Genomic DNA, 26,524 nt, shown 5'->3' on the forward strand with positions numbered 1-26,524 from the left:
TTTTATTGTCCTAAGTGGGGTGAATATTGTGGGCAATGGAGGAATTGCCCTTTCAGTGCTGGCACCCAGGGCAGGTGCCTCCATTGTCTCCCCTAGTTCTGCCCCTGCTTGTGGCAGGTCTGACCAGCTGCAAACACTGTAGAGTTTCTGACATGCAGAGGGCTCTCATGCTGCATATGCAATCTCCATGGCTAATTTATACATGCCCATGTAACGTTGTTTAAATGATAAGACACACCTGCATTTTTCTGACCACCCCCCATTATCTCCCCAAAACTCTGACTACCTTTCACTCACTATGTGAATGGCTTCTCTGTGCATATGGAATAGCAAGACAATTGCAGTGCATGAACAGTGCAGCTTATACGCATGTGCAATGTCAAACAATCTCTCGATTTGTGTAAAATTCACCATTTTATCTGTCTCTGACATAGGCCATATATTTGAGGGCACACACATTATTTTTTATTTTTTGTGTATGTGTAAAAATTAGCAATTTTAATAAGTGTGTCAATCATGTACATTTTTTATATTTTCAAGGAATTATCAAAAAAAAAATGTATTCTCAATTCAATAATTATAAATTTACTCAGTGAATATATACTGTACCTTTTATTACATTTACCTTCCTAAGTCATTGGTGAATGTGATACTAAGGCATTTTATTTATCAATATAATCAGTTTGGAAAACATTAGGAAATAATAGAATTTATATAAAACAATATACTGTACTAGCATAAAATCTGCAAACAAGTAAAAAAGTCAAACAGAATCCAATTTGAGAATGGGGCAAAAATAGTGAGTTCTACATATTTTCTTCACAAGTACATATTTTTCCCTGCATAAACTGTTCATTAATAATCTATTAAATTATATTAGGTCAAATTATAAGAAATTGATTTTTCCCAAGCACACATGTTCTTTTCTATCCATTTCAGGTGTCATCAGGATATTGCAGCATTTAGGGAAAAATATACAGCCTAGTATCCCAATGCATGAAGCTAATATAGCAAACACCTCTACAATGACCATATGTTTCCCCTTACTGCTCAGATAGGCTGGGATGGCACAGACCCACACACTGCAGAACACCAGCATGCTGAACGTGATGTATTTGGCCTCATTATAGATGTCAGGTAATGTCCTCACCATGAAAGCCAGAACAAAGCTCACAGATGGCAGGAACCCCATGTAACCCAACATGAAATAAAAGGCTACCACAGAACCCTCATTACATTGGATGATGATAGTCCCAGGATATGTGTCCATGTTAAACTCTTGAAATGGAGGAGAAACTGACAACCAGATAACACCATTCAGGACCTGCACAGATGAAAAGATCAGCACTAACACATTTGGTAGTTTGACACCCAGACATTTTCTCCAGTAGCTTTCAGGTCTTGTAGCCTTAAAAGCAATGCAAACTGTGATAGTCTTGGCCAGGACTGAGGACACCACAATAGTAAATAAGATTCCAAAGGAGAGTTGGCGCAGCATGCAGGTTATATCCACTGGGCGACAAAGGAAAAGAAATACACAGAGTAAACATAACATAAGAGACATGAGGAGAATAAAGCTGAGGTTCCTATTATTAGCTCTGACAATTGGTTTGTTCTTATATGAATAAAATAGTCCAATTATGAAGAAAATGATCACAGAAAATAATATAACTGTGACAGAAAACACTGAGGTTATAGGGTCCACTTCATATGATAGAAACTCCTGAACCTTGGCAATGCATTTGTTCTTTGTGTCACTAGGCCATTCATTATCAGCGCATTTCACACAACTTTCATTATCTGTGGGAAAATGTGACATAAATAAAAAAATTTGCAGTAATGTTATGCTTATAGTCCCTAAATCTCACTTTATCTTTATTGCTCCATAACTTGGTTAGTGAATATGTTCAATAAGAGGAAAGGGGTACAAACTTCATTAACAAACAATCCATAAGAGATATGGTCTACATTTATAATTTGAATACACGTTCTGCTTACGGTCAAAATGAAGGGTATTACAAGCTCCCTTTTTATGATATAGTTATTTATACCTTTTAAATCTTTTAATCTACCTTAGTACATTTGCAGGGATTGATTCATAGCTGTACACTATGCTGATGTTTTTACTGTTGAGCAATCTGTGCATGCGTCTGATTCACACTCTATGGGGCATATTCAATTGAAGGTAGGCTTTTTAAAAAGCCCTGAGGTGTGGGTATTTTACCACCACTGCTTGGTTTTGCTAATAAATTAAGAGACTGAAAATGGGATGTGGTGATATTGTAGAAGTCACCCTGTCTTTTTTCTCGCACCTCCAAGCAAGTCAGTTTCCAATTAGCTTAATTAGTCATTAATTACTTTCCTTCCGAAGCGGTGTCTTCTGCATCCAGCATCAGGACCCAATCTCCTTCAGTTAGGGTGAGTATGTCAGTGTTTGTGAGTTTTTGTGAGTATGTGTGTGTGTGAGTGACAGCCATTGTGTGTGACCCCACGTGTGTGTACCCCCCCATCCTGTAATGGGTGCTTGGTGAACTACATCTGTCAACAGCCCTTGTTCCTCCCCCCTGCCCCCGGAGCCTCCGAGCACCACGCGACCTGAAGATCATTAAATAAATTTGACCAGACCTCAAAATAGTCCCCTTTTTTAGGAAGAGGCCACAATCTGAATCTAAAACTATTCCAGCACAAGAATCCATTTCTGGAGCTATCCCCCACTCTTCCAAAAGACAAAGAGAGGAAGAGGAAAAAGAGGAGAAAAGAGATGTAGCATGGAAATGGTGGAGATAGCCTGTAAAGGGGTTTTTAACTTATCCAATTGAAACTTAACTAAAGATGAAGAAAATTATTGACCAGGGGTTTAAATTTTGCACCATCAACCAAACCAAATATTTTAAAATTATTTATAGAATTAAACAGATACACCCGTTCACTATGCAGAAATAAATATTTTGCATAAAATTGATTGAAGTACAGTAGAGATGTATCCCTTATTGTATTGGATGAGGAGGATATTAGTATAATTAAATATTTAGAAGAACCTTATAAAGAAAATCATGTGGAGGAGAATGATTCTGTCCACTTATATGACATGTCTGACAAATAACAAAATAATATAAAATTCAAATTAAAGTCTGAATTCTGTCCTGTCCATGAAAAGGGTCCATTTGTAGAGAGCTTTTATAAAAGTACTCTAGATAGTTTTAAATCCCTTTGTGTGCAATAGAAAAAAAGTAATGCTTCTAATTTATCTTCTAGAGAATTACTTGTATCGAAGAACCTACAAAAGGATTATAATATCATAAAAGCAGCTGACAAGGGAGTGGGTGAAATGGTGCAGAATATTTCTGATTATAAGCAGGAGGCATATCACACAATTAAATAATCAAGTATTATCTCATGTTTTGAATAAAAATCCGTTGGAGTAATATAAAAGCATTTTTTTTTATTATTTGATGATGCAGTAGCAGATGGACTCATTACCAGAAAGGAGTGGATATATATGTTTTTTAATTTTCCAGTCACACTGGTTTATTATCACCTTCCTAAGTTACATAAATCACTTTTTTCACCTCCTGGGAGCCCTGTTATTTTGGTTTATGGGTCCCTCATGTCTAATCTTTCACATTATGTAGATTCTTTTTTTACAACCTTTAGTGATCACACTTAAGTCACATATTAAAGACTAAATGCATGTGTTGAACCTTTTAAGAAATATCACTTGGAGGAAAAGTACAAGTTCCTAACTCTGGATGTAGAATCCTTGTATTCTAACATCCCTCATAACAAGGGCTTGGAATGAAAAGCTAGAGCACTAAAATATCATAGTGATCTGTTTGAGCTACAATATATCAGAGATTTATTGTAGACTCAATTAAATTTATACTCACTCACAATCACGTTTTCTTTGATGGTGTCCATTATTTACAGGTGATGGGGATGGCCATGGGGACCAGGTTTGTGATGAGTTATGCCAACCTCTACATGGTTGACTTTGAGGAGTACCATGTGTTGGGGAGTAGCTCTAGTGCAAAGCTAGTTCTCTATGGCCTTTTTATAGATGATTTATTTATTATTTGGGATGGGGATGAAACCTTGGCACTAGATTTTGTTTCACATCTAAATAATAATGAATATTATTTGAATTTTACACACACTTTAAACAGCATCTCCATAAACTGCTTTAATTTGAATATTTCTGTTAATTATATAAAGATCTCAACTTGTACCAACAGGAAACTGGTTGATACTCACATTTATTTACATTACAATAGTGCATGCTATACCCCTTGTCATAACAACATACCTAAAGGTCAGCTGCTTACACTAAAAAGGAATTGTTCCTCGAATAACGGATTTCTTGAACAATCTCAGATAATTATAAAAGACTTCCAGGACAGAGGTTATCCTCTGTCCCTAAAAGAGAAATATTTAGAAGAAGTGAATATTTTAGATAGAGAAAATACTCTCAAAATCACTCAAAAAAGTATCATGGAGAATATTTTAGAAAGAGATTCATTTTTTGTATCCAAATACAATAAATATTCCCATTTAATTTAGCACATCATATTAAGACCTTATCCTTTTCTACAAATGGACCATGTTAAATATAATTCTAATGGAAGAACCAAAAATAATCTTCAAAAAGGGTATAAGCCTAAAACATTTCTTGTCACCTACATTCTTTGAACCTAGGGGTAATTCAAAAAGTAAACAAAATCTCAATTGGGTACCATCATTACTGAAGGGGATCTTTAAATGTAATAGGAATAGTTGTAAAATGTGTTAACATGCAGAAGATAAATCAAAAACTGTATACTTATCCACTTCTAAGAAAACCTATGACATAAAATATTTTTTAATTGTAAAACTGCTTGTTGTATATATCTTTTGGAGTGTGGTTGCATGCTAATATATATTAAAATAATGAATAGGCAACTTTGAATTAGATTTAGCAACACAAGTGTAATTTGAAAAAAGGTCTAAGGATTCATAGTGTCCCTAGACATTTTTTGGATGTCCATTACAATGATATCAGTAACTTAAGAATAGCTGCCATTGCACATATTAAATATACATCTAGAGGGAGAGATAGGTATAAACGATTATGTGTTAGGCAAGTATATTGTATCAATGAATTCAACTGTCTTTCTCCAGGGGGTTTAAATGAAACAATTGATCTAAATAAAAAACAGTACAGTACAATATTGTTAATACATAAAACAGTTTTATTTTGACATGTATCCATACAATTGGTGTGGTTTTTGAATCAGTGAAGAATGGGGGGATGGAAATTTAGGGTTTTGCTATCTAGTATGAATATGTACAGTATAAACAAGCAGAGGCAATATGGAAAATGTTGGAGTTACTTCTTAAGGGGATTATAGGAAATTGAATTAAATTATATATATATTTTTCCTATGAATATCAGTTGATATACATGGAAAGGGAGTGAGGTGTAGTGATATGGTATTCAAACAGATGGGAAAGTATATGGAAATTAAGGATAACCTAATTAAGAAATAAAAGCGAAATAGATGCTGCAATCCAATAGATTCTCCTTGCAACTCATATTTATAAAGGTTTTTTTATTCTAAATATTGGTTTTATGTTAATTTATTATAAGTGATTATTAATATGCAATGTAAACACATAAGAATCCCTTTATAAAATTTAAACTAACAAACACCTAAACACATGATATTAATTAAATGATTGAGTGCAACAAATAAAAGACTAATACAAGAATCTCCCAGTATGCACCAATTTCCTTTGAAAAAATCTGGCTGGGCCAGAATAAATGCGTAAGAAGGTCTTATACTGGGTCATAATACTGAAAAGAATTGATTTATTTATTTTTGGAAGTTCCAGTCATCGCACTGCTACAGAATTGCAAGCAGCAAATACATTGTAACAACGGTATGCGGTCAGGAAGCCGGCAGTCGAAATGCCAACTGCCGGCTCCCCGACTGTGAAATCCCAGCATGGGACTAACAATAGGCATCAAAATCATGATGCCTATCATTTTCTCCACACCAAAATCCCGATGCCCGACATACTGAATGAAGGTAAGCCAGGTGTCAGGAGCGGAGAGCCATTGGAGCAGGAGGGTTTGTTTTGGGGGCTCTCAGGTGGACTTGGGTTAGGCATGTCTCTGGGAGGTTTAGGGTGAGGCTAAGGAAGGGATCATTAGGGTTAGGCACCCCCAGAGGGAGGATAGGGTTACGCACTCCCCCAGGAGGGTTAGGTTCAGGGTGCAGTGGTTAGGGAGGTAGCTGGACATTCCATTATAATAGAGTAGATATCTGAACACAGACAGGGAAACTTGATCCCATCAATGGTATAAATATAGTAGTGGGAAATCCGTGAGAAATGGATGTCTCTCTAATTTAAGTTTGCATTGAAACATTATAACAAATACTCATATCATTCTGATTGACTATACAATTAGTATGCTATGATTTCTGCTCCATAACATAGGACTTATTTGGGACTGAGGAATAATTCTAAAAAGTTTATATTGATAAATATTTCTGTGAAGGATAACATTCATAATATATACAGTATGTGCAATGTTTTTTTATATGTACATATCTATGAAGTGTTATAAGAATCTTATAATATGTGTCAACAAATTGTTGGGTAAATAAATAAATTAATGTGTTTACTTCACAACTATATTGCTGTTTTTAAAAAATAGAAAACACATTTGCTCAAGCAGAAATTGAATTCATTCATTAGGTCAAAACGTTTATGACTCAATAATTAAACTGTGATTTTTAAGTTCAGTGGTTCCTTTAGATTTTTTCTTGTATCCATCATTTTTATCAACTCCCTTCTCTTTTTATAATAATTTACATGCAACATTAGATATTTTTCATGTGTTTAGGTATATGAGCACTTTTTATGTACTCTCTTATGGTGTTTATGTTTTATTACTACTGCTTTTATATATTTAATACAGAATTAATGTTCCTTCAAATTTTCATTAGGTATTGGTAAGCATTCCTGCAGTGGAACACGCTACAGACCCTTTCAGCTTGTTTTATACTAATGAAAATTTGTGTGAACTACTGGACATTGCCAGAAGTGTCTGGTGGTGTCTGTGGCTATAAGACTAGTGATGTCTCCTTACTTACAGTATACCTAGTAGACACAGGCCCCTATACTCTCATTTCACTATTAGGGAATATTTTACTTTACTTATTTTAGCCTTCCTTTCAGGACTAATTATTTTAGAAACCAGAACCCATAAATTAATGTGCATTACAGCAGTGGAATAAATGGTATCAACTCAAAATATTATAGCCCATTTTTAAAAATGATATATCCTACTCAAAAGTTGGTATAAGAGCGTTATAGCCAGTATTATTTATGTGTAAATTTAGGATTTTTTAAATAATATATTATATATATATATATATATATATATATATATATATAGCAAAAAGCTTGGCACTCCTCCTCCAACAATGATCCCGGGTGCCCTCCGCAAGTAACAATAAATGTAAAGCAGGAAGTAGTGGCAGTGGCACTCCTCAACAATAAGTATATAGACAAATAAAGTTCTTTACTTCAACGTTTCAATCTGTGTAGTTTCGTCAGGAAGATAACAATAAAACATAGACACACTTACCTAAATAACATACAGAGTCCACCCCGAGTGCGGCCATCTGCATCCATCTGAGAGGGCATCTGACGTCATCGCACAGCACCACGCAGCCCACAGAAGGATCTACCAGATAAAATCTATCATAATGTGGGTGATACATTCAAAAAACATGAACTTAATATAAACGGATGTATCAAAAAAGAGATCAATATGTATCTCCAAAACCGCTAATACAGTAAAAGAGGTGTCTCTGAAAAAAGGCAGAGAAACCCTAAAGATGAAGTAGCAAAAATATTAAGAGCATTATATATAACATCAGATTAGTCAAAACAGGATAATGATAATGTCTCATTGAGAACATGGGGCTGAAGAGTATTAAGGCGGCGAAGCCAGAAAGCCTCCCTTTGTAGCAATTTTCTTGCTCTATCACCCCCCCTGTGATGATCTGGGACCTGTTCTATCATTTTATTTCGCAAAGTAGAGAGTGTATGTCTACATCTGCGAAAATGGCGAGCCACAGGTTGTTCATTCTCTTTACCAGATAAGGCCAGATGAATGGCAGACCTGTGTAAGGCCATTCTTTCACGAAACTGTCTAGTTGTTTTCCCTATGTAGAGTAATCCACGTGGACAGCATATAAAATAAATTACAAATTGACTGGTACATGTCAACACTCCCTTAATACTAAATCTTTGTCCTGAATGTGGATGGACAAAGCTATCACCTATCTCAAGATATCCACATGTAGTGCATCCCAGACACTTGTAATTCCCTGGCTTTTTGGTCAAAAAATGGGTGGAAGAAATGTGTCCGAAGCCAGTGATGTCACTATGATCAAGCCAATCACAAATAGTTTTGCCCCTTTTGTAGCAGGGTAATAAACTGGAATCCTTAAGACTTTTTAGCCCAGGGTCAGTGTTTATCATTGGCCAAAATCATTTTGCAGGGCCCACTATGGTCCTGCTAGCTAGACTGTAACTGTTGACCCACACTAGTTTCTGATCTATATTTTTTCTCTGAGTTATGTTACCACTGTCTTTAGGGGCAGCTAAAGCTCGTACATTTTTTGTTACTTGCGGAGGGCACCCGGGATCATTGTTGGAGGAGGAGTGCCAAGCTTTTTGCTATGTGTGATTCGGTTGGAGTACACACTACCCTTGCTGGGGCACCATACCATATAGTTTCTTTGGACTATAGGGATTATCTCTGTTATTGTGATACTGCAGTATATATTGTGCTATAGTATGTCACAGCCAACAGACCAAACAACAGGTCTAGGCTTCATAAATGTGGATCTACCTTTGGGTGACCATTTAAATTTTCTGACACAGATGCTGAACAGATCCTATTTAAGGATAATTTGACTACTTCAACAGTCAGCGGACTATTTTTATACCCAGCTATACAGATTGAAAAAGAAAGAAGTAGATTTCTTCCTACATGGGGTCACTTTAAGTGACTATTTCAGAAATAAAAAAATCCAGAGGAGATTCCGTATCCGCAATATACCAACCATCGGATGTTTTAATCCCAATTTTTGCAGGAAATGGGCGACTATACTGAATTAGGCTTCTTTTGACCTCATCTTGTTAGTAATTGAGGAGTCTGGTAGGGAGTTAAATATAATAAAGAACAACATTGATGCATTTGAGACCACACATCACCAGACACTAATTGATGACAATACCTGTGACTGGATAACCAAATTACAAACACAAGTAGAAAAATATTGCAGTGATCTAATTAAGTTTAATCAAAATAAGCTTAATATAGTCAACAAGGATTACGAAGAAAAATGTTATTACTCATGGGCAAATAACCCGACAGGGGCAAGAAGATCACAATATATAGGCCCCAACAGGAGATATAAAAAGTTGCCTTGGAAACTGATACCTCCAGTGGAGGACAGTCAACAGACCAGGAATGTGCTGGCACAAGTGGGGCTCAATCTTCTCACAGGCCCCCTTTAGGGGTAACTACAAGAGCCAAAAAAGATCACCCCCCAGACTGTACACAAGACGAGGAGGTCAGTGGCAGAGGCAGAAGAAAACAGCTACCAAAAAAGAAGAAGTAGTTTGCAACCTGTCCAAAAGAATCCTTACGGCTGATGAATTAAGTGTACTACATAAGGGATTGAGTTTTGTCCCAACAGTACAGCATGATACGCTGACTAGTCAAATTGATCTACATAGACTTAACCGACAACTTCGACTTAAGGAGTTTTTTGATGATAAACCTAGTCTAAGGACTGACACCCCTACTTTTCAGCCAAGTCATTCAAGATCTACTTTTGAGCCAGTTTCTAACAATCTGGCTATAAAAGGATTCACTAATGCAATTGATGCTTCCATTAATAAATGTAAAGGATGTTGTAATAAAATACATCCTAACTTATCTAAAACAAATTGGCAGCCCTTAAGCAACTTAGCAGTGATACCAGCATAACTATCCGCCCCGCTGATAAAGGGGGCAGAATAGTGATACAGGACATTTCCTCATACCATAATGAAGCATTGAAGTAATTGGCGGATACTAAAGTATATTGTAAGTTAGATGGGGATCCCACCAATAAATATCATACAAAATTTACTATAGTATTATCATCAGCTGTAGATGAACAAATCATCAGCAAATCTACTCGAGATCAATTGCTACCAACCTCACCAATAGTACCTGTCTTCTATACACTACCCAAACCTCACAAGGACCCTGTTAATCCACCGGGCAGACCGATTATATCGGCAATGGAATCCTTGAACTATGAAGTATCACGATACATCGACTTCCATTTACAACCAGTGATACAGGCTGAAAAGACATACCTAAAAGACACCACCTCTTTTTTTCAAAAACTTGTGACTTTAGGAACCTTGCCGGATGAATGTTGGTTATGTACAGATGACGTCATCAGCCTCTACACAAGTATCCCCAACATCAGGGGCATTATGGCTATGGAACACCTATAGACTAACAATCCTCATTATTGTGGACATGACTTATCTTTTTTTATTGAATTGCTGTGGCTCACATTGACAAGAAATGACTATCTTTGATGGTAGTTTCTACCTACAAACCCATGGATGTGCCATGGGCTCATGTGCAGCTCCGGCATATGCCAATGGGTTCATGTATTGTGTAGAACAAGATCTTTTCTTCAGCAGACCTGAGTACGTTGGGAGGACCAAGTTCTTCACACGATACATAGACGACATATTTATTGTCTGGTTAGGCAGTAAAGATTAATTTACTAACATGATGGCAAGCATTAACCTGATGGATAGTGATATCAAATTCAATTACCAGATTGATTCGGAAAAGGTCCATTTTCTACATGTCTCAGTGAAAGTAGCACAAGGTAAAATCCAAACTTCAATATATAGGATGCCCACAGACCGTAACACACTGTTACTAGCATCCAGCTTCCACCCAAATAATCTTAAGAGGGTGCTGCCATATTCTCAGTTCCTTAGGATACATAGAATATGCAGTGATCCTGAGGATGATCTTAAACAGCTGGAGAATATGTTTGAGAAATTCATCAACAGGGGTTATTCATGTAACCTTTTGGTAGAAGCCAAAATACGAGCTTTAGCTGCCCCAAAGACAGTGGTAACATAACTCAGAGAAAAAATATAGATAAGAAACTAGTGTGGGTCAACAGTTACAGTCCAGCTAGAAGGACCATAGTGGGCACTGCAAAAAGATTTTGGCCTATGATAAACACTGACCCTGGGCTAAAAAGATTTAAGGATTCCAGTTTACTACCCTGCTACAAAAGGGGCAAAAATATTCGTGATTGGCTTGTTCATAGTGACATCACTGGCTTCGGACACATTTCTTCCACCCATTTTTTGACCAAAAAGCGAGGGAATTACAAGCGTCTGGGATGCACTACATGTGGATTTCTTGAGATAGGTGATAGCTTTGTCCATCCACATTCAGGACAAAGATTTAGTATTAAGGGAGTGTTGACATGTACCAGTCAATTTGTAATTTATTTTATACGCTGTCCATGTGGATTACTCTATATAGGGAAAACCACTAGACAGTTTCGTGAATGAATGGCCTTACACAGGTCTGCCATTTGTCTGGCCTTATCTGATAAAGAGAATGAACAACCTGTGGCTCGCCATTTTCGCAGATGTAGACATACACTCTCTACTTTGCGATATAAAATGATAGAACAGGTCCCAGATCATCACAAGGGGGGTGATAGAGCAAGAAAATTGCTACAAAGTGAGGCTTTCTGGCTTCACCGACTTAATACTCTTCAGCCCCATGGTCTCAATGAGACATTATCATTATCCTGTTTTGACTACTCTGGTGTTATATATATAATGCTCTTTAGTATTTTTGCTACTTCATCTTTAGGGTTTCTCTGCCTTTTTTCAGAGACACCTCTTTTACTGTATTAGCGGCTTTGGAGATACATATTGATCTCTTTTTTGATACATCTGTTTATATTAAGTTCATGTTTTTTGAATGTATCACCCACATTATGATAGATTTTTTCTGGTAGATCCTTCTGTACATGCATTGGTGAAGGTCTATCACTTAATATATTTTGTTTCTCCGGGTTGCCATAGTGAGAGGAGCTCTGGACGTCACGTGGGCTGCGTGGTGCTGCGCGATGACATCAGATGCCCTCTCAGATGAACGGAGATGGCCGCACTCAAGGTGGACTCCATATGTTATTAAGGTAAGTATGTCTATGTTTTATTGTTATCTTCCTGACGAAAATTGCACAGATTGAAACGTTGAAGTAAAGGACTTTATTTGTCTATATACTTATTGTTGAGGAGTGCCGCTGCCGCTACTTCCTGCTATATATATATATATATATATATATATATATATATATATATATTCCATAGACAAAAAAACCTTACGGTTTCATATGTCCCATTAAGGCTGCTTAGACATGATCTGAAAATTCACAAAACCTATTGATTTTCTGCCACTCAAACTTCAAAAGCAATTAAATTACGATCATTAAGGCTGATGCCTTAATGGACATGTTCCTTGCGCAATACATATATGGTAGGCAATCACACCCTGTGGTTAATGGCAGGTTCAGCACTTTCACAGAATGAGTTTGCTGTCACTCACAAAATGGTGGAGCTGCCAATTCCCAGAATTGTGTGCTCATTTGAATACACACATGCAGTCTATGCAACTGAGGTTTGAGCAGTTATGTGGCTCCCACATCCCACTCAGTGCCCACAATCTTCCCATTTGATCACCAAAACAATCTCAATGGCTTCCAACATCCTTCTCACTGCTTAAAAATATCAAACTCTGTCTATGCATGTACACTTTCTTCCCCTATATGCCTCCATGCTGCTATATATTCCCCAATCCCTACTGCTGTGTGGTCTCCTAACTATGATAGTCTGTGTTCCCTCATACGCACCAATTTTTTTGCCCAGCCATACTGCCCTGCATCCGTGCCTTCTCCACAGCCATGTTGCTGTCTTTTTCTCATCTGTCGCACTCTTTCTTCATCCACGTTGCTGTCCCCCCAAACCATGCCACTCAGTTTCTCCCCATCCGCACCACTGTTTTCCACCCATCTGCATTACTTTGGCAACCCCCTCCCTCTGTACTGCTTAATCTTCCCTCCTCTACACACTTTTGTGTCTCATCTATCCATGCTGCTGTGTCTCCTCCCCCCATCCACATCACTTTTAACCTATCTGCACAGCTCTATTCTCTGCTTTGATCTCATTTGCATAGACTGCATGTGTGTATTCTAATGAGCACACAATTCTGGGAATTAGCAGCTCCACCATTTTGAGAGTGACAGCAATCTCATTCTGTGAGAGTGCTGAATCTGCTGTTAATCACAGGGTGTGATGGCATTCTATATCTGTACTGCACAAGGAACACGTCCATTAAGGCGTCAGCCTTAATGATCGTAATTTAATTGCTTTTTGGAGTTTGAGTGGCAGAAAATCAATAGGTTTTGTGAATTTTCAGATCATGTCTAAGCAGCCTTAATGGGACATATGAAACTAAGGTTTTTTGTCTATGGAATTTTATAGCTTTTTTAAAATTTATTAACTATCAGGGTTTGGATGAGCAAACCGGGTTACCTGCAGGGGAGAAGCGCAACAAAATGGTACACTAACGCAGGAGGCAGAGGGGACAGCACACAGGAGGGTGGTTTGTGAAGTGCAGAGTGTGAGATGGCTGAAGGAGTGTGGGGTAGTGGCAGCAGCAGTGCAGAGGGGGCATCAGTGGGCGACAGAGGGTGGAAGAGGGGACTGCACACAGGAGGTGGGTTTGCATACCTCCCAACTGTCCCACTTCCAGCGGGACAGTCCCGTTTTTCTGGGACTGTCCCACCTGTGGGCTGCTGTGTCCTGCTGTTGGGGTTAAGTTGGGGGGAGCACAAACCACTTTTCTGCATAGCAGAGCACACGGGTGTGCAGGAGGACAACATGCTGTGCGCATTGTTTATCTTGTGTAGGGAGATCCTGGGGGCTGCCCAGTGTCTTGGAGAGTGCTGGGCACACCCCCAAACTGACAAAAACAGGGGAAGCTGCAAGGATCCACCCCTTTTACAGCAAGCCACGCCCACATGTGACCTGTACCTCCTCAAACGTTAAATGTTGGGATATATGGGTTTGGTAGGTGCAGAGTGTGAGATGACTGTAGGAGTGTGGATTAGCAGCAGCAGAAGTGGTGCAGAGCAGTGGCAGTGGTGCAGTGCTAAGGGGGCATCAGTGGGTGACAGAGGGCTCACTGGTAGTGAGTATATACCTGAGAAAATCAAATCAATAGGTCACAGATGGATGAATGCAGCAGTGAGATCTACACAATTATGTTAAAAATTGAGTGTGTAAAAAAAAAAAAAAAAGCGTAGCCCCCTCCCCAGAAAACAAGCAGCCCCGGGCTTTGGAGCCACAGTACTGGTTGTGCTAAATACAGGGGACAAACGATGTATGGGTCCCCTGTATTAAGCACAACCAGCACCAGGCTTTTGAGAACCTGTCCTGGTTGCCAAAATACAGGGGACAAATGATGTAGGGGCCCCCTGTATTTAGTGCAAGTGGAACCAGCACCTTTCACCGGGCCCCCCAGCCGCAGAATCACCCCTGACTACTAGTCAGCCCGGGCTGGGGATTCCTGGGGAGTTGGGGACCACCCCAATAAAGGGGTCCCCTTACTCAGTGCACCCCAGGCCCTGGCTGATAGCCCAGGGCTATCCCCAGAACCCCTGGGTGGTGGGTGCGAGGTTGATTATGTATAGTGTGGTGCATAATGAAATATAAATATTGTCTTATGCAATAGTTCTACAGGGCCCAGCAGGTATAGCCTGCATGCATTTTTAATTTAGGGTTACTGTCAGGGTTAGGCACTTACCCCAATGGTTAGGGTTAGGCACTTACACTGATAGTTAGCACTTACCCCAATGGTTAGGGTTAGGCACTTACTCTGTTGGGTTAGGGTTAGGCACTTGCCCTGATGGTTAGGGTTAAGCACTTACCCAGACGGTTAGTGTGAGGTACTTACTCTGATAGTTAGGGTTAGGCACTTATCCTGATGGTCAGGGTTAGGCACTTACTTTGACAGGTTAGGGTTAGGCACTTACCCAGATGGTTAAGGTTAGGCACTTACCTTGATGGTTAGAGTTAGGCACCAGGAGGGAGGGTTAGTGTTAGGCCCCAATAGGAATGTTAGGGTAAATATTAGGGCTAAAAAACAAAACAAACCATGTGTCGACCATTTGAATGTCGATCATATGAGATTTGACCTAATGACCATGTCGACCTTCATACCTGTTGATCTTGTTACCAGTCGACCTTTAGTGTTTCGACCTTCTGACCCCGTCAACCTTCAGTCCCTATTGACCTACCACCTGTCGACCTTCATACCTGTCGACCTTGTTACCAGTTGACATTTATTTTGTCGACCTTTTGACCCTGTCAACCTTCAGTCCCTGTCGACCTACTGCCTGTCGACCTTGATACCTGTTGACTGCTTTACCAGTCAACCTTTAGTGTGTCGACCTTCAGACCCTGTCGACCTTCAGTCCCTGTTGACCTATTTCTTGTCTATCTTTCACTGTCTACCCAAACATTGGGCCTGATTCAGACCCACTCGCAAGCGGCTGTCCGCTCGCAAGTGGGTCGATGGTGTGCACTGAGCATGCGCACGACGGAGGGAGCTCCGTCGTGCGCATGCACCAGATGCGACGAGCGAAGGAAAGTCCTTCGCTCGTTGTGTCTGATCAAAGGGGGCGTGCTGTCGATGTTGATTGACAGCACGCCCCCTTTGGTAGGCGTGCCGGGGGCAAGCCTCCCTGACGGGGGCGTTCCCACGGGAATGCCTCCCGTCAGAAGCCGGCCCACTGACATCACTAGTGATGTCAGTGGGAGTGATTTTGGCTCTGATTGAGCCAAAATCACTCCGGTGCTTGCGGTTGAAAACCTCAACCGCAGGCTCCGGCTCGCAGTTTCGATGGTCGCGATGGTCAAGACCATCACGGCCATCAAACTGCACGCTCGTATAGCCTGTGGGTGGTGACCCACAGCTATACGAGCGTCCAGGAGGATGCTCCATTTTCATGGAGGGCGGCCCTCATTCAGAGCGTGCGCTCTGCTCAGAGCGTACGGCTCTGAATGAGGGCCATGGTCTTTTTAGACAATGTAGACCTAATTACCGGATACAAAAAGGGTCCCTAAAAAATAACCTTGGTCAAGTGACCTGGCAATCCAACCCAGGTAGCTACCAGGGTTGTACTCAGGATAGACCTGGCTAATGGTGCATTGTAAACAGCTAAACCTGGGTTATCCAACCTGGGTCATGCCTAAAAGGAGCTGATTGGTGGTTGTGGAGCAGTCACCTTCCATTTTTTATGACCTCATAAGTTTAGCAGAGCAGACCCAGGTTTAGTGTACACAGGGCTGACCTGAGAATAACCCAGAACGATGGTGCTGTGTAAACGGTGTCTGACCTGGGTTGGAACCATGTCTGAAAACCCAGGTTGTACCCAGGTATTTTGTGGAAAAGAGGTATTAGATATTGGAAGGCAGTTATAAATAGCTAAATACTTAGAACTGGATACATTTGCCAATGTCACAATCCAAATATACTTCTATGGGAACGGTACTGTATTTGTGCTACAAAATATAGGGAACATAGCAGTTACCTCCATTCTATTCTGTGATACCCTAATAATACATAAAGAGAAGCTGAATGAAAGTGATAAAGGCATAATAAATATGTATCTTTGTGATCTAAAATGCAAGGGTTTGAATAATGTCTATTAAACAAAAATATGATGTGTTGTGTACTGTCTTTCTGTAAGTGACAACCCATTAATATTGGATAGTATATACTATATTTTTTTAAAACAGTAACTTGTTAAACATCATATTGCTAGATGCTTATGGGTGACTAAAGACTTATGTGCATATAATTCTCTGCCCATCATTTTTACTTGCTAAGCAAAATAAAATGTATACAAATACCATTGGATATTTCTCCCTCAGAGCACGGCACACAGTCAAAGCAACAGGCATGATTTCCTCCCTGTGGGGCTTTTCTGAAACCATTATGACATTTTTCAGAACATCGACCTCGTGGCATCTATTAAAATCAAAAAGTGAAAGCTAAGTAGTATTACTAGCCTTTGATCATCACCATCTTAAGGTCCCCCATACATCAGCCGTTGATTGCTGCAATTCTGCAATTTGCATTCGATTGTGTATAAAATTTTTTCCCTTTTTCAATCGATTGCAGAATTGCCACAATAGATTAAAAAAGAGAAATATTTGTATACACAATTGATTGCAATATGCAGAATTGCTGATGCATGGGGGCCTTTATTTAAAATGCAAACAACATGGAACAGTAGAAAAACAATTTAGATACACAGTGCGCAATAAATACTGAGGTGCAGCAGGTGATGAAGACACAAAAGGAGTAAACACCCACACAACTCAAAAACATATAAAATAACAATAGTATGTGAATCCCCCTCTAGCGCTCCTCTGAACCCAAATTCACATCAAACCATGTGGTAGATATATTAAACTAATGATCACCATGAATGAGTCCACTTGATAGTAAGCAAATGTACACCAGGTCCAATAGGAACTTCTTATACACAGATGATTGATGACATCTAAAAAAATCTCCTCCGTTTGTGTGTTATTAACACCAATAGGGGGAATAGAAGAGAAGACAAAAAAATAGTGCAGATCAAACTTGGACATATAAGTTTTAATGACAAGTTTGCACTTACAGCATGCAGGTTTAAACAGGCATTTGTTTAAAAACATCAATGGTGGAAGACTGACAGCACTCCCAAGGACTCCATCCTTCACCTTCTATATGACAAATGAGGGAAGGCAATAACCCAGTTCCGGATACTCGGATATGCCACACAGGAAGGGGTACTCCAGGAAGCGCTCCACCACTTAGCCCACGCTTAACGCGTTTCGGAACATCAGTCCTTCATCAGAAGCGTCTGATATGTCCAAGTTTGATCTGCACTATTTTTTTGGCTTCTCTTCTATTCCCCCTATTGGTGTTAATAACACACAAACGGAGGAGATTTTTTTAGATGTCATCAATCATCTGTGTATAAGAAGTTCCTATTGGACCTGGTGTACATTTGCTTACTATCAAGTGGACTCATTCATGGTGATCATTAGTTTAATATATCTACCACATGGTTTGATGTGAATTTGGGTTCAGAGGAGCGCTAGAGGTGGATTCACATACTATTGTTATTTTAACATGGAACAGTGCAACTATTCTTTTGGAATATCAGCTGAATATAGACTGCTCACACAAATACCAGTAAGTGCAAACACATTGGTACAAACACAGTCCACAAACACATATATATATATATGATTAACATCTCTAAATAAGATTATCAAACAGGTGTGATTGTTTACCTGCCCATAAGAGGTAATTGATTGCAATGCTGTGAAACATAACATGATTCTGTAGCAGTAATTAATTGCTCACTTAACATAAGGAACTTGATATATCACATTCACAAGTATCAGTAAAGGCAGATACATGGGGCCATATTCAATATGTGAGCAAAAATTCCATGCTGGACTTTTCTCTCCATATCGGAGGTTTGCGCGCCTGATATTTTATCCCTGTCAAACCTTCGATTTGGAGCGAAAAGTCCAGCATGGAATTTTTGCTCACATATTGAATATGGCCCCATGTATCTGCCTTTACTGATACTTGTGAATGTGATATATCACATTTATCCCTGTATTGAATTTGAAAGGTGAGAAAACAGGACCCGGCAGAAAGGTGAGTATCAGAAAATATTCGGGAATTTTCAGGAAAGCACCCAGGGACACCCCTAATGATGACCTGACATGAGGGATCATTATGAGTTCCCCATTTTGGTCTGTGGAAGGTAAGTATGGATTTTTAAATAGCCACGGCAGGTGTTTTTTCCCGACAGCGAAGAAGGGGTGAAGAAGAGCACTAGGTGCATCAAATTTGGGGTACATGAAAATGGGTGCAAGCCTATTTTTAGTCCCTAAGGTACATTTTTTAAATTCTTCAAAAATGCACCTGCTGCTACCTCCCGCATTCTTTGAAACACCTGCCGCATACTTGGGAACACCTCCAGAATTTATTTCATTAGTTTAAAATTTGATCCCGATATTTTTTATACCCCAAAATTGATTACATTTTTTTGCGGTGTCCCTATTTTTTTTTTAGACAGAAAAATGAAAGTTTTTACTGCGCTTAAGGACTACCCAGTTCCAATGATAATCAACTGAGCATCAAAAAGTAGTACCAAAATAACAAAAAATAATAAATAATAATAGGTTTAAAAAACAGAAATATTTTAATAAAAAATATATATATCGTAATGGTTGTATACAAATGCAACACAATATCACTTTTAACAATAGAGAAATTTCTCATTCAAAGCGCATATTAACTCATAAACTATTAAAAAATAGCAAAAAAATCAGTTTAATATAATACAGCCATGTCCGGCTAATAAAAACATAAATAAAACAATATTGGTATGAAAAATATCAGTGTGATTTTCCCTCAATAAGGCTTCATTGCTATAATAGCTAAAAAATAGACTCGTAAGTCCAACTGTTCAAAATGTTGTTATATTAATTTGTATCCAATGTTGAAGTAAGATTTAAAACATGTAGCAAATTTCCTTATACGGTGATACCACTTTTGGTTATCGTATATATTTCTCTAGCAGCTCCTATCACAAAGTCCACCACATATATATGTGTCTCTGTGTTTATAAGTAATCCACAGTCTTTTGTAGCAATAATGTGCATCAGGTAAAATACATTTTAGTGTGTCTAGCACTGTGTAGTAGTGAACAGTGACTATTTCCCACTCAGCATAAGATAAAACCGTCCATATAACTCACTTTTTAGTTGTTGGTCCTTTTATCCATATATCTATTTGATTTCGCCATGTGAAAAGTTTCCTCCGTATTCAATTCTGGAGACTTTTCACTGGTGTGGAAACTAAATGCAATGGAACCGGTGAAAAAGTTTTTGAATACGTGTAGAAAAAAACTGCAGTATTAGGGTTTTTGGGGTGAAAACTTCGTAACACCCCCCTTCACCCTTGGGACAGTCCCCCAAAGGTAAACTGCATCAAAAAAAGTTTAAAAAATATGATAGATCACCCCAAAAAAGTACTTTCATTTTGGGGGCAAAAAAGTCCAAAGTTTGGGATAAGTGGCAAACGCGGGATTTTGAAAGGGGGGTTTCTAAACCAATGACAAAAAATCTAACCACATACAGACAGCACTCCTCAGGAACTCAATAATCCAATCTTGTTAATCCATTACTGTGCAACATTTTAGATGCATTTATTACTAAGTTACCCATTATTTTTATAATACGTTTTGCTCCTAACTTAAACCACTAACTAGAAATAAACGCTTGGAGGCATATGTGGAATTTAAAGAGGACACAGCCAAAAATTTATTTATCAAATTGGAATTTGTATTGAAAGATCGGTGGCAGAAAAAAGCAGCACTCCTGGGCCACAGCCAAATAAATTATTTAACTAAATAATGAGGATGGATCCCCGCCCAAGCGTAAACTGGCCTGAAATGGTACCATTCTCCCCTAATTGGCATAGCATTGACCCCTCCCTAAGATGATGGCCTAGTCCCCCCCTTAGGAAATGACTAACTCACCACTGTCAAGGGGAAAATGCCACTCAGGCACTCTTAGCGCCATAATAGGCCACCCAGGAGCACTGCTTTCTGCCAAAACTTGGCCGAATTAACCGAGCCCCGCCACCCAATCAAACTTTGAGGAAGCTGTACAGGTCCCTAATGAACCATTCTAAGCCCAAACCCATGAGATGCTCCCCATTAGGCCTATAAAAACCTTCCTCCACGTATCTTATGCATGGATGCTTGATCTCGCGCCCTCCTGCTTTGATGACAAAACTGGACGCTGCTGCGTTGACCTTCTTACGCACCCTATCCAATGCTGCACCCCTTTAAGACCCTCTCCAAAAACGCCTGGGAAGTAGGGACCTCATTCAGAGTCAGTCGTAACCGGCAGATCGGTCGTATGCATCCGATGTTTCCAAACCGCGCATGCGCATGGTTAGTTGTTCGCATGTGCGTATGAGGCTTTGCAATCCAAAATGCTGTATATCGTACGGCTTACGAGCCGGAAGTGGCTTCCGAGAATTGATTGACATGAAAGGACGTTTGTGGATGTTGATGGGGGCGGTGGTCTGAAAATGCAGGCATGCCTCAGCATTTTAAGGGCGTGTTAGGGGCGTACATAATTTACCTGCTATGACCAACATAGAAGGCAGGAAGTAGTAAAACGTCACTCTGCGAGCAGGTTCGAGGCCTGGCAGATCATACAGGGGGTTGGCTACGTGCTCTTGCAAGCCCCAGAGTACAATCGATACTATTGATGTTTCTATTTTGAGCCACACAATGCAAGCAGCTAATAATCATTTGTTGAAGCTAATAACACTGCTAATTGGCTTGTAATTGAATCAGCTGCGTTGGCATTAGCAAATAATAAGAATAAATAAATTTCATGGGGATGGCTTATTCTATGCGGTTTTTTGGTAATTTTAACATGCAATTAACAACAACACAACATTATTATTCCAAAATCCGGGTTTAAAATATTTTTTTATTTACAAACGCACTACCAGTAAAACATCAGCATGAACTAAATGACATTTGAACAATACGACACAAGCAGCAGCAACCATCAGAAGAAAATTAACATACAGTGACTGACAACGATTGACAACGATTGACTCGATTGCTAGCTGCTATCACTCTCTAGCTAGAGGAGGTGCGTTGTACACGTATGGGCGTCATTTTGGTTGTGACCGACCGGCTGTGCGATTGCTTCCTTTTTCAGTTTCTCAGTCGTTAGGTGTACGACCGAGCGGCCACTTACGACCGACTCTGAATGAGGTCCTATGTCTGATTACACTAAATTTACTCCTGGCCATCCATCAATTATTGTCTGCCATTCCCTCCTAATTGCATGTATGAGCTCTATGCCTTTACAAGTTCCCAGATTGTTGCCTCCTAGATTTATTTTATTTATTTATTAACAGTTTCTTATATAGCGCAGCATATTCAGTTGCGCTTTACAATTGTCAACATTGATAGAACAAAACTGGGTAATAACAGACAGATATATAGGTAGGAAGGCCCTGCTCGCAAGCTTACAATCTATAGGGAAATAGGCAGTAATATACAAGGATAGGTGCTATATATTGCATCTTGGGCCAGCCACAATGCACAGTTTCTTGGTTGGCTGCATGATCCAGTCACACAGGAATGTCGGCCAAATGTCATGAGGATGTGAGAGAAAGACAATGTGTGAGGTTATGTGTGGACTGTAAAAGGGGATGTAACTAGATATGGAAACTATGAAGGTTGTGTGCGCGGTTCTGGGATCTGATAAGCTTGCCTGAAGAGGTGAGTTTTCAGGGATCGCTTGAAGAATTGGAGACTAGAGGAAAGTCGTATTTTGCGTGGTAAGGCATTCCATAGAGTGGGTGCAGCCCTAAGAAAGTCCTGTAACCATGAGTGGGAGCAAGTAATGCATGGGGATGAGACACGCAGATCTTGTGCTGAGCAGAGAGGTCGGGTAGGGCGATATTTTGAGATGAGTGAAGAGATGTATGTTGGTGTGGTTTGGTTAATAGCCTTATGTGTAAGTAAGAGTATTTTGTATTGAATATGGTAGAAAACCAGCAACCAATGAAGGGACTGACAGAGCGGGGCAGCAGACGATGAACGTTTGGCAAGGAAGATAAGCCTTGCAGCTGCATTCATAATTGATTGTAATGGTGATAGCCTGTTTTTGGGAAGACCAGTAAGGAGACTATTGCAATAGTCAAGGCAGGAAATAATAAGTGCTTGGATTAGAGCTTTTGCAGTGTCGTGTGTGAGATACGGTCGAATTTTGGATATGTTTTTTAGATGTATGTAACATGATTTAGAGACAGATTGAATGTGGGGAACAAAGGACAGTTCAGAGTCAAGGATGACACCAAGGCAGCGAGCTTGTGGGGAAGGGTGGATTGTCGACTTATCAACTATGATAGAGAGATCATGTTGGTAACTGCTGTTGGCTGGTGGAAATGTAATTAATTCTGATTTAGAAATATTAAGTTTCAGGTGGCGAGATGACATCCAAGATGAAATTGCAGAAAGACATTCAGTGACACGGACCAGTACAGTTGGTGATAAATCTGGGGAAGATAGGTAGATTTGAGTATCATCTGCATACAGATGGTACTGAAATCCAAAAGAGCTGATTAGTTTGCCAAGAGAGGAGGTATAGATTGAGAATAACAGAGGCCATAAAACACAGAACCTTGAGGTACTCCAACTGATAGAGGTAGTGAAGAGGAGGCAGAATCAGAAAAATGAACAGTGAAAGAGCGATCAGAGAGGTAGGAAGAGAACCAAGAAAGAGCAGTGTCCTTAAAACCCAAGGATTGTAGTGTTTGTATGAGAAGAGAGTGGTCAACAGTGTCAAAAGCAGCAGAGAGATCTAGAAGAATTAGGAGTGAGTAATGGCCTTTAGCCTTGGCAGTGACCAGATTATTTACTACCTTAGTCAGTGCTGTCTCTGTGGAGTGTTGGGAACGGAAGCCGGACTGAAGTGGGTCCAATAGGTTGTGTGAGTTAACAAAGTGTGTGAGGCGAGTGTAGACAAGTCTCTCAAGTAGCTTGGAGGGGCATGGGAGCTGGGAGAAAGGACGGTAATTTGAGAGAGTGTTGGGGGTCAGAGTTTTGTTTTTTCAGAATAGGAGTAATCACTGCATACTTGAACAGTGATGGAAAGATGCCAGTAGAGAGAGAGAGAGAGAGAGAGAGAGATTACAGATTTTAGTTAGGGTTGGGATAAGCACAGGAGACAGAGCTTTACTAATTTGTGAGGGTATAGGATCTAGAGGAGAGGTAATAGAGTAGGAGGATGAGAAGAGGGAAGATACTTCATCTTCATTTGTGATATCAAATGAAGAGAATGTGCCAGAGGATACAGGTAGCGAATTGAGCAGGTCACTAGCTGAGGAAGAGCATACCATTTCATTTCAGATCTCATCATTCTTGTCCCTAAAATAGGAAGCAAAATCTTGTGCACAGATAGTAGCAGGAGGTTTGAGTGATGGAGGGGTAAGATGCAGTTTAAATGTATTAAAAAGTCGCTCATCGAGGGCTTTTTCTAGAATCTGGTTTAGGTGTGATGCAGCAGTCTCAGGAGAAGTGAATGTAGAAATTGGTGAGAGTTGTTGTTGTAGAGAGGTTAATAGTTGATGAAAGTTAATAGCATTAATATTGATGCGGGTTTTAGGAGGTTTGGTTGATTTCACTGACGTTGAGGTTGATGTAATTGAGGAGACTGTGCAGGTGATAAGGTTGTGATCTGAGAGAGGGAGAGGAGCATTAGTGAAATCAGATACTGAGCATAATCGGGTGAATACAAGATCAAGGCAGTGACCCTCCTTATGAGTAGCAGAGTCAGTCCATTGGGAGAGGCCAAGAGAGGAGGTTAGAGAGAGTACTTTGGAGGCGTGAGGAGATTGTGGACTGTCAATGGGGATATTGAAATCACCCAAAATGATGGTGGAGATGTCAGAGGCTCGGAAGTGAGGGAGCCAGGCAGAAAAATGTTCCAGAAATTGTTGCGGTGGCCCAGGTGGGCAATAGATAACAGCAACTCGCAGAGAGAAAGGGGAGAAAGTCCTGATACAATGCACTTCAAATGATGTAAATGTGAGTGAAGGTACCTGTGGGAGAACTGTGTATGTAAAAGATTGGGAGAGTAATAGTCCTACCCCACCTCCTTTACATTTACCAGGCCTGGAGGTGTGTGAGAAGTGTAGGTTACTATATGAAAGTGCAGCAGGGGAGACAGTGTCTGATTGCATGAGCCATGTTTCTGTTATCGCCAGAAGGTTGAGGTTAGTTGAAATAAAGAGGTCATGGATGGATGTTAGTTTGTTGCAGACAGAGCGTGCGTTCCATAAGGCACATTTTAGTGACTTGGAGGGTGAGGGGAGGCACGCAATATTTATAAGGTTAGCTGGATTTATAGCTCATTGTGGGTGTGGCATGTGTGTTGGGCCTGGATTTGGTGATATGTCACCAGCTAATAGAAGCAGAATGAGAGAGATATAAATATATTGGCGGGATTTATATGATAGATGTTTATGGCGACAGGTTGTAGATGTAATTGTCAATGTGTATAGATAAGATAAAAGCTCATGTGTGTTTGTAAGAGGAGAATGGATTAATGAGGCAGCAATATGTACAGAAGGATGAGCTGCAGTGAAAGTAAAGGATATAGTAGTCTTAGAGATGATTCCATGTAGTGAGATAAGAAATAGAAGTTTTTGATACATTATGTTTTTTATATTAGTCCAATCAACATCATTAAGCAATGGGTTTGTAATTACCTGGTATTAGATGTTGTTCAATGTTTTTCAACTGCTTTTTTAATTGTTCAGAAAGCACACTTGATTTTAACCACACTTAATGCATAACCACACCAAGCTGCCCTAGGACTGAAAGTTCAGAAATAGTATGGCTGATTAAGACCCTAGCCTCATCTGAGCCAATTGGTCAGTTGATTGAAATGCAAATTGATCAGTGGACATACATTGCTCTAAGTTTAAGAAAACAGGCAGTATGACACTATAAACTGTGCTTCAGTGAACCCCATCCAAACACAGGTAATGACTATTGCTAGCAACTCATAAAAGATTCCCATATATTTAAACAAAACCAATTACAGACATGTAGAAAATTATACACATAATTTAAATACCCAGCTAATTTTGCATTAGTGCAAATATAGATTAGGAGTTGTGGTTTGCAGGATGGCAAGGAATATCACATACATTGCCTATACAGCTGCTGGTGCATGGGGGTTAATGCAGATTCTTGCACTTGTAGTACTCAGCAAGGAATATCACATACATTACCTATACAGCTGCTGGTGCATAGGGATTAATGCAGATTCTGGCACTTGTAGTACTCAGCATGGAATATCACATACATTGCCTATACAGCTGCTGGTGCATGGGGATTAATGCAGATTCTGGCACTTGTAGTACTCAGTAAGGAATATCACATACATTGCCTATACAGCTGCTTGTGCATGGGGGTTAATGCAGATTCTGGCACTTGTAGTACTCAGCAAGGAATATCACATACATTGCCTATACAGCTGCTGGTGCATGGGGGTTAATGCAGATTCTGGCACTTGTAGTACTCAGCAAGGAATATCACATACCTAGATGACCCACCACCCAATCATGGGTCCCAAATTTAGCTTCTGCCGACAACAATGCATTTAAAAGGCCAGACCAGCACATACCTCTAACTCCGAACCACTGCACCTTGCTAACACCTGACAA

At 39.7% G+C, this 26,524-nt stretch overlaps 1 protein-coding gene across 1 annotated transcript; it reads right to left on the bottom strand.

Annotated features, from left to right (window-relative positions):
- Positions 1 to 886: 886 nt before the first annotated feature.
- Positions 887 to 26,524, bottom strand: LOC148481216 (vomeronasal type-2 receptor 26-like). The gene is made up of 4 exons (XM_088453822.1): positions 26,485 to 26,524; positions 17,089 to 17,206; positions 9,274 to 9,279; positions 887 to 1,800 (listed from the first exon to the last, which is right to left on the bottom strand). Exons 2-4 carry the CDS (start codon positions 17,204 to 17,206, stop codon positions 887 to 889), a joined length of 1,038 nt encoding a protein of 345 aa, XP_088309948.1. The 5' UTR covers positions 26,485 to 26,524.

This window comes from Taudactylus pleione, unplaced genomic scaffold (assembly GCF_031769625.1).
Source record: "Taudactylus pleione unplaced genomic scaffold, aTauple2 ptg000592l, whole genome shotgun sequence".
NCBI classification, from domain to species: Eukaryota; Metazoa; Chordata; class Amphibia; order Anura; family Myobatrachidae; genus Taudactylus; species Taudactylus pleione.